The 10,000-nt window shown below is 47.3% G+C and overlaps 1 protein-coding gene across 1 annotated transcript in view; it reads left to right on the top strand.

Moving 5' to 3' along the window:
• Nucleotides 1-10,000, top strand: part of LOC110492818 (voltage-dependent T-type calcium channel subunit alpha-1G-like) — a 228,544-nt gene that overhangs the window by 200,395 nt on the left and 18,149 nt on the right. Inside the window, 2 exon segments of the mRNA XM_036945869.1 lie at nucleotides 592-725; nucleotides 5,712-5,782. Coding sequence (XP_036801764.1) covers nucleotides 592-725; nucleotides 5,712-5,782 — 205 coding nt within the window.

Below are 10,000 nucleotides of genomic sequence, written 5' to 3'. Positions count from 1 at the left end.
GTGTGTATATAACATGACCTGTGTGTGTGTATATATAACATGACCTGTGTGTGTGTATAACATGACCTGTGTGTGTATATATAACATGACCTGTGTGTGTATATATAACATGACCTGTGTGTGTGTGTGTATAACATGACCTGTGTGTGTGTATATAACATGACCTGTGTGTGTGTATAACATGACCTGTGTGTGTGTGTATAACATGACCTGTGTGTGTGTATATATAACATGACCTGTGTATATATAACATGACCTGTGTGTGTGTGTGTATAACATGACCTGTGTGTGTGTATAACATGACCTGTGTGTGTGTGTATAACATGACCTGTGTGTGTATATAACATGACCTGTGTGTGTATATAACATGACCTGTGTGTGTGTATATAACATGACCTGTGTGTGTGTATATATAACATGACCTGTGTGTGTGTGTATATAACATGACCTGTGTGTGTGTATATAACATGACCTGTGTGTGTATGTATATAACATGACCTGTGTGTGTGTGTGTATAACATGACCTGTGTGTGTGTATATAACATGACCTGTGTGTGTGTATATAACATGACCTGTGTGTGTGTGTTGTAGGTGGAACCAGCTGGATCTGGCCATAGTGTTGCTGTCCATCATGGGCATCACTCTGGAGGAGATTGAGGTTAACGCATCCCTGCCCATCAACCCTACTATCATCAGGATCATGAGAGTACTGAGGATAGCAAGAGGTGTAGACAAACACACACACATGTACACACGAACACACACACACATGTACACACGTACACACACACACATGTACACACGTACACACACATACACACACACGCACACACACACACGGACACACACACACACACACACACACACACACACACACACACACACACACACACACACATACACACATACACACACTCACACACATTATCTCTCTCTTTTTCTCTCTACACACACACACAAGTACACGCACTAAATCCTCCTCCGTTACTGTCCTTCTGTTTTAATATGGGTTGTAAAGCAGTGTTTCCCAGGGTTTCTCCTCTTTTTTGTGTGGCTGGCCCCAAAGCATCCCTGGAAAGGTGTGAAGAGACCAGATGGCACCGGGAACAAAGCCATCTCACACACACAGGACAGAGAGGGAGGGGACTCAGGGAGGCAGACTGGGAGCGAGAGGAGGGGACAGGTGATGAGCTCAGGGTGACAGACTGAGAGGGACAGGAGGGGACAGGTGCTGAGCTCAGGGAGACAGACTGGGAGGGAGGGGACGGGTGGTGAGCTCAGGGAGACAGACTGGGTGGGAGGGGACGGGTGGTGAGCTCAGGGAGACAGACTGGGAGGGAGAGGAGGAGACAGGTGGTGAGCTCAGGGAGACAGAAAGGAGACAGGGACCGAGAAGTACTGTCTGTTTACAGAAAGGAGAAAGGGACAGATAAGTACTGCCTGTTTACAGAAAGGAGACAGGGACAGATAATTACTGCCTGTTTACAGAAAGGAGACAGGGACAGATAATTACTGTCTGTTTACAGAAAGGAGACAGGGACAGAGAATTACTGCCTGTTTACAGAAAGGAGACAGGGACCGAGAAGTACTGCCTGTTTACAGAAAGGAGACAGGGACAGATAATTACTGTCTGTTTACAGAAAGGAGACAGGGACAGAAAATTACTGCCTGTTTATAGAAGGAGACAGGGAAAGACAAATTAGAAAGAGAGGATGATGGTAAAAGGTGGCAGAGGAAGAGGAGAAATAAGAAGATAAGAATAAGAAGAAGAGGAGAAATGTATAGGAAAGTAGTGAATGCTGAGTGAGGAGGTAGAGGAGATGTAGAGGAGAGGTAGAGAAGAGGTAGAGGAGAGGTAGAGGAGAGGTAGAGGAGAGGTAGAGGGGAGGTAGAGAAGAGGTAGATGAGAGGAAGAGGAGAGGTAGAGGAGAGGTAAAGGAGAGGTAGAGAGGAGGAAGGGGAGAGGTAGAGAGGAGGTAGAGGGGAGGTAGAGGAGAGGTAGAAGAGAGGTGGATAGGAGGTAGAGAGGAGGTACAGGAGAGGTAGAGAGGAGGTAGAGGAGAGGAAGAGGGGAGGTAGAGAGGAGGTAGAGGAGAGGTAGAGGAGAGGTAGAGGAGAGGTAGAGGAGAGGTAGAGGAGAGGTAGAGGGGAGGTAGAGAGGAGATAGAGGAGAGGTAGAGGAGAGGTAGAGAAGAGGTAGAGAGGAGGTAGAGGAGAGGTAGAGAGGAGGTAGAGGAGAGGTAGAGAGGAGGTAGAGGAGAGGTAGAGGAGAGGTAGAGGGGAGGTAGAGAGGAGATAGAGGAGAGGTAGAGGAGAGGTAGAGGAGAGGTAGAGAGGAGGTGGAGGAGAGGTAGAGAGGAGGTAGAGGGGAGGTAGAGGAGAGGTAGAAGAGAGGTGGAGAGGAGGTAGAGGAGAGGTAGAGGAGAGGTAGAGGAGAGGTAGAGGAGAGGTAGAGAGGAGGTGGAGGAGAGGTAGAGAGGAGGTAGAGGGGAGGTAGAGGAGAAGTAGAGGGGAGGTAGAGGAGAGGTAGAGGAGAGGTAGAGGAGAGGTAGAGGGGAGGTAGAGGAGAGGTAGAGGAGAGGTAGAGGGGAGGTAGAGAGGAGGTAGAGGAGAGGTAGAGGAGAGGTAGAGAGGAGGTAGAGGAGAGGTAGAGGGGATGTAGAGAAGAGGTAGATGAGAGGTAGAGGAGAGGTAGAGGAGAGGTAGAGGAGAGGTAGAGGGGAGGTAGAGAGGAGGTAGAGAGGAGGTAGAGGAGAGGTAGTGGAGAGGTAGAGGAGCGGTAGAGAGGAGGTAGAGGGGAGGTAGAGGAGAGGTAGAAGAGAGGTGGAGAGGAGGTAGAGGAGAGGTAGAGGAGAGGTAGAGGAGAGGTAGAGAGGAGGTGGAGGAGAGGTAGAGAGGAGGTAGAGGGGAGGTAGAGGAGAAGTAGAGGGGAGGTAGAGGAGAGGTAGAGGAGAGGTAGAGGAGAGGTAGAGGGGAGGTAGAGGAGAGGTAGAGGAGAGGTAGAGGGGAGGTAGAGAGGAGGTAGAGGAGAGGTAGAGGAGAGGTAGAGGAGAGGTAGAGAGGAGGTAGAGGAGAGGTAGAGGGGATGTAGAGGAGAGGTAGAGGGGAGGTAGAGAGGAGGTAGAGAGGAGGTAGTGGAGAGGTAGAGGAGAGGTAGAGGAGCGGTAGAAGAGATGTAGAGAGGAGGTAGAGGAGAGGTAGAGAGGAGGTAGAGGAGAGGTAGAGGGGATGTAGAGAAGAGGTAGATGAGAGGTAGAGGAGAGGTAAAGGAGAGGTAGAGGAGAGGTAGAGGGGAGGTAGAGAGGAGGTAGAGAGGAGGTAGAGGAGAGGTAGTGGAGAGGTAGAGGAGCGGTAGAGAGGAGGTAGAGGGGAGGTAGAGGAGAGGTAGAAGAGAGGTGGAGAGGAGGTAGAGGAGAGGTAGAGGAGAGGTAGAGGAGAGGTAAAGGAGAGGTAGAGAGGAGGAAGGGGAGAGGTAGAGAGGAGGTAGAGGGGAGGTAGAGGAGAGGTAGAAGAGAGGTGGATAGGAGGTAGAGAGGAGGTACAGGAGAGGTAGAGAGGAGGTAGAGGAGAGGAAGAGGGGAGGTAGAGAGGAGGTAGAGGAGAGGTAGAGGAGAGGTAGAGGAGAGGTAGAGGAGAGGTAGAGGAGAGGTAGAGGGGAGGTAGAGAGGAGATAGAGGAGAGGTAGAGGAGAGGTAGAGAAGAGGTAGAGAGGAGGTAGAGGAGAGGTAGAGAGGAGGTAGAGGAGAGGTAGAGAGGAGGTAGAGGAGAGGTAGAGGAGAGGTAGAGGGGAGGTAGAGAGGAGATAGAGGAGAGGTAGAGGAGAGGTAGAGGAGAGGTAGAGAGGAGGTGGAGGAGAGGTAGAGAGGAGGTAGAGGGGAGGTAGAGGAGAGGTAGAAGAGAGGTGGAGAGGAGGTAGAGGAGAGGTAGAGGAGAGGTAGAGGAGAGGTAGAGGAGAGGTAGAGAGGAGGTGGAGGAGAGGTAGAGAGGAGGTAGAGGGGAGGTAGAGGAGAAGTAGAGGGGAGGTAGAGGAGAGGTAGAGGAGAGGTAGAGGAGAGGTAGAGGGGAGGTAGAGGAGAGGTAGAGGAGAGGTAGAGGGGAGGTAGAGAGGAGGTAGAGGAGAGGTAGAGGAGAGGTAGAGGAGAGGTAGAGAGGAGGTAGAGGAGAGGTAGAGGGGATGTAGAGAAGAGGTAGATGAGAGGTAGAGGAGAGGTAGAGGAGAGGTAGAGGAGAGGTAGAGGGGAGGTAGAGAGGAGGTAGAGAGGAGGTAGAGGAGAGGTAGTGGAGAGGTAGAGGAGCGGTAGAGAGGAGGTAGAGGGGAGGTAGAGGAGAGGTAGAAGAGAGGTGGAGAGGAGGTAGAGGAGAGGTAGAGGAGAGGTAGAGGAGAGGTAGAGAGGAGGTGGAGGAGAGGTAGAGAGGAGGTAGAGGGGAGGTAGAGGAGAAGTAGAGGGGAGGTAGAGGAGAGGTAGAGGAGAGGTAGAGGAGAGGTAGAGGGGAGGTAGAGGAGAGGTAGAGGAGAGGTAGAGGGGAGGTAGAGAGGAGGTAGAGGAGAGGTAGAGGAGAGGTAGAGGAGAGGTAGAGAGGAGGTAGAGGAGAGGTAGAGGGGATGTAGAGAAGAGGTAGATGAGAGGTAGAGGAGAGGTAGAGGAGAGGTAGAGGAGAGGTAGAGGGGAGGTAGAGAGGAGGTAGAGAGGAGGTAGTGGAGAGGTAGAGGAGAGGTAGAGGAGCGGTAGAAGAGATGTAGAGAGGAGGTAGAGGAGAGGTAGAGGAGCAGTAGAGGAAGAGGAGAGGAGAGGTAGGGAGGACGTAGAGGAGAGAGAGGGGATGTAGAGGAGAGGTAGAGAAGAGGTAGAGGAGAGGTAGAGGAGGTGTAGAGGGGAGGTAGAGGAGAGGTAGAGGAGAGGTAGAGAGGAGGTAGAGAGGAGGTAGAGGAGAGGTAGAGGAGGTGTAGAGGGGAGGTAGAGGAGAGGTAGAGGAGAGGTAGAGAGGAGGTAGAGAGGAGGTAGAGGAGAGGTAGAGAGGAGGTAGAGGAGAGGAAGGGGAGAGGTAGAGGAGGGTTAGAGGGGAGGTAGAGAAGAGGTAGAGGAGAGGTAGAGGAGAGGTAGAGTGGAGGTAGAGGAGAGGTAGAGGAGAGGTAGAGGGGAGGTAGAGGAGAGGTAGAGGAGAAGTAGAGGAGAGGTAGAGGGGAGGTAGAGGAGAGGTAGAGGAGAGGTAAAGGGGAGGTAGAGAAGAGGTAGAGAAGAGGTAGAGGAGAGGTAGAGGAGAGGTAGAGGAGAGGTAGAGGGGAGGTAGGGAGGAAGTATAGGAGAGGTAGAGGAGAGGTAGAGAAGAGGTAGAGGAGAGGTAGAGAGGAGGTAGAGGAGAGGTAGAGTGTGTGCGTGTGTGTGTGTGTGTGTGTGTGTGTGTGTGTGTGTGTGTGTGTGTGTGTGTGTGTGTGTAGAGGCCTGCTCCTCTGGATAATTTGTCAACTTCAAACAGACAGTTATTTCATTCATGTTGTGGCCATCCTCCACTGTTACCAATCAACCCTGCCTCCTCCTTTTCCTCCTCCTCCTCCTCCAGCGCCCTGTCAGTGACATCATCACAGAGCCCAACCTCCATTAGTATGTCACCGAATATGTTTTACTACAGTTATTCTGTAGTAATGTATGTGTGTGTGTGTGTGTTTGTGTGTGTGTGTGTGTGTTTGTGTGTGTGTGTGTGTGTGTCGTCAGTCCTGAAGCTACTGAAGATGGCAGTGGGGATGAGAGCGTTGCTGGACACGGTCATGCAGGCCCTGCCTCAGGTAAAGTACAGTAGAAGTACTAGGTAGTAGGAGTACTAGTCAGTAGAAGTACTAGGCAGTAGAAGTACTAGGCAGTAGAAGTACTAGGTCATAGAAGAACTAGGCAGTAGAAGTACTAGGTAGTAGAAGTACTAGGCAGTAGAAGTACTGGGCAGTAGAGTTACTAGGCAGTAGAAGTACTAGGTAGTAGAAGTACTTGGCAGTAGAAGTACTAGGCAGTAGAAGTACTAGGTAGTAGAAGTCCTAGGTAGTAGAAGTACTAGGCAGTAGAAGTACTAGGTAGTAGAAGTACTAGGCAGTAGAAGTACTAGGCAGTAGAAGTACTAGGTAGTAGAAGTACTAGGCAGTAGAAGTACTAGGCAGTAGAAGTCCTATGTAGTAGAAGTACTAGGCAGTAGTAGTACTAGGTAGTAGAAGTACTAGGCAGTAGAAGTACTAGGTAGTAGAAGTACTAGGCAGTAGAAGTACTAGGCAGAAGAAGTACTAGGTAGTAGAAGTACTAGGCAGTAGCAGTACTAGGCAGTAGGTGTTCTAGGCAGTAGAAGTACTAGGTAGTAGAAGTACTTGGCAGTAGAAGTACTAGGCAGTAGAAGTACTAGGTAGTAGAAGTACTAGGCAGTAGAAGTACTAGGCAGTAGAAGTACTAGGTAGTAGAAGTACTAGGCAGTAGAAGTACTAGCTAGTAGAAGTACTAGGCAGTAGAAGTACTAGGCAGTAGAAGTACTAGGCAGTAGAATTACTAGGCAGTAGAAGTATTAGGCAGTAGAAGTACTTGGCAGTCGAAGTACTAGGTAGTAGAAGTACTAAGCAGTAGAAGTACTAGGCAGTAGAAGTACTAGGTAGTAGAAGTACTAGGTAGTAGAAGTACTAGGCAGTAGAAGTACTAGGCAGTAGAAGTACTAGGCAGTAGAAGTACTAGGCAGTAGAAGTACTAGGTAGTAGAAGTACTAGGTAGTAGAAGTACTAGCTAGTAGAAGTACTAGGCAGTAGAAGTACTAGGCAGTAGAATTACTAGGCAGTAGAAGTATTAGGTAGTAGAAGTACTAGGCAGTAGAAGTACTAGGCAGTAGAAGTACTAGGTAGTAGAAGTACTAGGCAGTAGATGTACTAGGCAGTAGAAGTACTAGGCGGTAGAAGTACTAGGTAGTAGAAGTACTAGGTAGTAGAAGTACTAGGCAATAGAAGTACTATGCAGTAGAAGTACTAGGTAGTAGAAGTACTAGGCAGTAGAAGTACTAGGCAGTAGAAGTACTAGGCAGTAGAAGTACTAGGTCATAGAAGAACTAGGCAGTAGAAGTACTAGGTAGTATAAGTACTAGGCAGTAGAAGTACTAGGCAGTAGAGTTACTAGGCAGTAGAAGTACTAGGTAGTAGATGTACTTGGCAGTAGAAGTACTAGGCAGTAGAAGTACTAGGTAGTAGAAGTCCTAGGTAGTAGAAGTACTAGGCAGTAGAAGTACTAGGTAGTAGAAGTACTAGGCAGTAGAAGTACTAGGCAGTAGAAGTACTAGGTAGTAGAAGTACTAGGCAGTAGAAGTACTAGGCAGTAGAAGTCCTATGTAGTAGAAGTACTAGGCAGTAGAAGTACTAGGTAGTAGAAGTACTAGGCAGTAGAAGTACTAGGTAGTAGAAGTACTAGGCAGTAGAAGTACTAGGCAGAAGAAGTACTAGGTAGTAGAAGTACTAGGCAGTAGCAGTACTAGGCAGTAGGTGTACTAGGCAGTAGAAGTACTAGGTAGTAGAAGTACTAGGCAGTAGAAGTACTAGGTAGTAGAAGTCCTAGGTAGTAGAAGTACTAGGCAGTAGAAGTACTAGGCAGTAGAAGTCCTATGTAGTAGAAGTACTAGGCAGTAGAAGTACTAGGTAGTAGAAGTACTAGGCAGTAGAAGTACTAGGTAGTAGAAGTACTAGGCAGTAGAAGTACTAGGCAGAAGAAGTACTAGGTAGTAGAAGTACTAGGCAGTAGCAGTACTAGGCAGTAGGTGTTCTAGGCAGTAGAAGTACTAGGTAGTATAAGTACTTGGCAGTAGAAGTACTAGGCAGTAGAAGTACTAGGTAGTAGAAGTACTAGGCAGTAGAAGTACTAGGCAGTAGAAGTACTACGTAGTAGAAGTACTAGGCAGTAGAAGTATTAGGCAGTAGAAGTACTAGGCGGTCGAAGTACTAGGTAGTAGAAGTACTAAGCAGTAGAAGTACTAGGCGGTAGAAGTACTAGGTAGTAGAAGTACTAGGTAGTAGAAGTACTAGGCAGTAGAAGTACTAGGCAGTAGAAGTACTAGGCAGTAGAAATACTAGGTAGTAGAAGTACTAGGTAGTAGAAGTACTAGCTAGTAGAAGTACTAGGCAGTAGAAGTACTAGGCGGTAGAAGTACTAGGCAGTAGAATTACTAGGCAGTAGAAGTATTAGGCAGTAGAAGTACTAGGCAGTAGAAGTACTAGGCAGTAGGAGTACTAGGTAGTAGAAGTACTAGGCAGTAGATGTACTAGGCAGTAGAAGTACTAGGTAGTAGAAGTACTAGGTAGTAGAAGTACTAGGTAGTAGAAGTACTAGGCAATAGAAGTACTATGCAGTAGAAGTACTAGGTAGTAGAAGTACTAGGCAGTAGAAGTACTAGGCAGTAGAAGTACTATGCAGTAGAAGTACTAGGCAGTAGAAGTACTAGGTCATAGAAGAACTAGGCAGTAGAAGTACTAGGTAATAGAAGTACTAGGCAGTAGAAGTACTAGGCAGTAGAGTTACTAGGCAGTAGAAGTACTAGGTAGTAGAAGTACTTGGCAGTAGAAGTACTAGGCAGTAGAAGTACTAGGTAGTAGAAGTCCTAGGTAGTAGAAGTACAAGGCAGTAGAAGTACTAGGTAGTAGAAGTACTAGGCAGTAGAAGTACTAGGCAGTAGAAGTACTAGGTAGTAGAAGTACTAGGCAGTAGAAGTACTAGGCAGTAGAAGTCCTATGTAGTAGAAGTACTAGGCAGTAGAAGTACTAGGTAGTAGAAGTACTAGGCAGTAGAAGTACTAGGTAGTAGAAGTACTAGGCAGTAGAAGTACTAGGCAGAAGAAGTACTAGGTAGTAGAAGTACTAGGCAGTAGCAGTACTAGGCAGTAGGTGTACTAGGCAGTAGAAGTACTAGGTAGTAGAAGTACTAGGCAGTAGAAGTACTAGGTAGTAGAAGTCCTAGGTAGTAGAAGTACTAGGGAGTAGAAGTACTAGGTAGTAGAGGTACTAGGCAGTAGAAGTACTAGGCAGTAGAAGTACTAGGTAGTAGAAGTACTAGGCAGTAGAAGTACTAGGCAGTAGAAGTCCTATGTAGTAGAAGTACTAGGCAGTAGAAGTACTAGGTAGTAGAAGTACTAGGCAGTAGAAGTACTAGGTAGTAGAAGTACTAGGCAGTAGAAGTACTAGGCAGAAGAAGTACTAGGTAGTAGAAGTACTAGGCAGTAGCAGTACTAGGCAGTAGGTGTTCTAGGCAGTAGAAGTACTAGGTAGTAGAAGTACTTGGCAGTAGAAGTACTAGGCGGTAGAAGTACTAGGTAGTAGAAGTACTAGGCAGTAGAAGTACTAGGCAGTAGAAGTACTAGGTAGTAGAAGTACTAGGCAGTAGAAGTACTAGCTAGTAGAAGTACTAGGTAGTAGAAGTACTAGGCAGTAGATGTACTAGGCAGTAGAAGTACTAGGTAGTAGAAGTACTAGGTAGTAGAAGTACTAGGCAATAGAAGTACTATGCAGTAGAATTACTAGGTAGTAGAAGTACTAGGCAGTAGAAGTACTAGGCAGTAGAAGTACTATGCAGTAGAAGTACTAGGCAGTAGAAGTACTAGGTCATAGAAGAACTAGGCAGTAGAAGTACTAGGTAGTAGAAGTACTAGGCAGTAGAAGTACTAGGCAGTAGAGTTACTAGGCAGTAGAAGTACTAGGTAGTAGAAGTACTTGGCAGTAGAAGTACTAGGCAGTAGAAGTACTAGGTAGTAGAAGTCCTAGGTAGTAGAAGTACTAGGCAGTAGAAGTACTAGGTAGTAGAAGTACTAGGCAGTAGAAGTACTAGGCAGTAGAAGTACTAGGTAGTAGAAGTACTAGGCAGTAGAAGTACTAGGCAGTAGAAGTCCTATGTAGTAGAAGTACTAGGCAGTAGAAGTACTAGGTAGTAGAAGTACTAGGCAGTAGAAGTACTAGGTAGTAGAAGTACTAGGCAGTAGAAGTACTAGGCAGAAGAAGTACTAGGTA

Source organism: Oncorhynchus mykiss, chromosome 16, assembly GCF_013265735.2.
Source record: "Oncorhynchus mykiss isolate Arlee chromosome 16, USDA_OmykA_1.1, whole genome shotgun sequence".
Classification (NCBI taxonomy): domain Eukaryota; kingdom Metazoa; phylum Chordata; class Actinopteri; order Salmoniformes; family Salmonidae; genus Oncorhynchus; species Oncorhynchus mykiss.
This window is presented reverse-complemented; position numbering and strand designations above follow the sequence as displayed.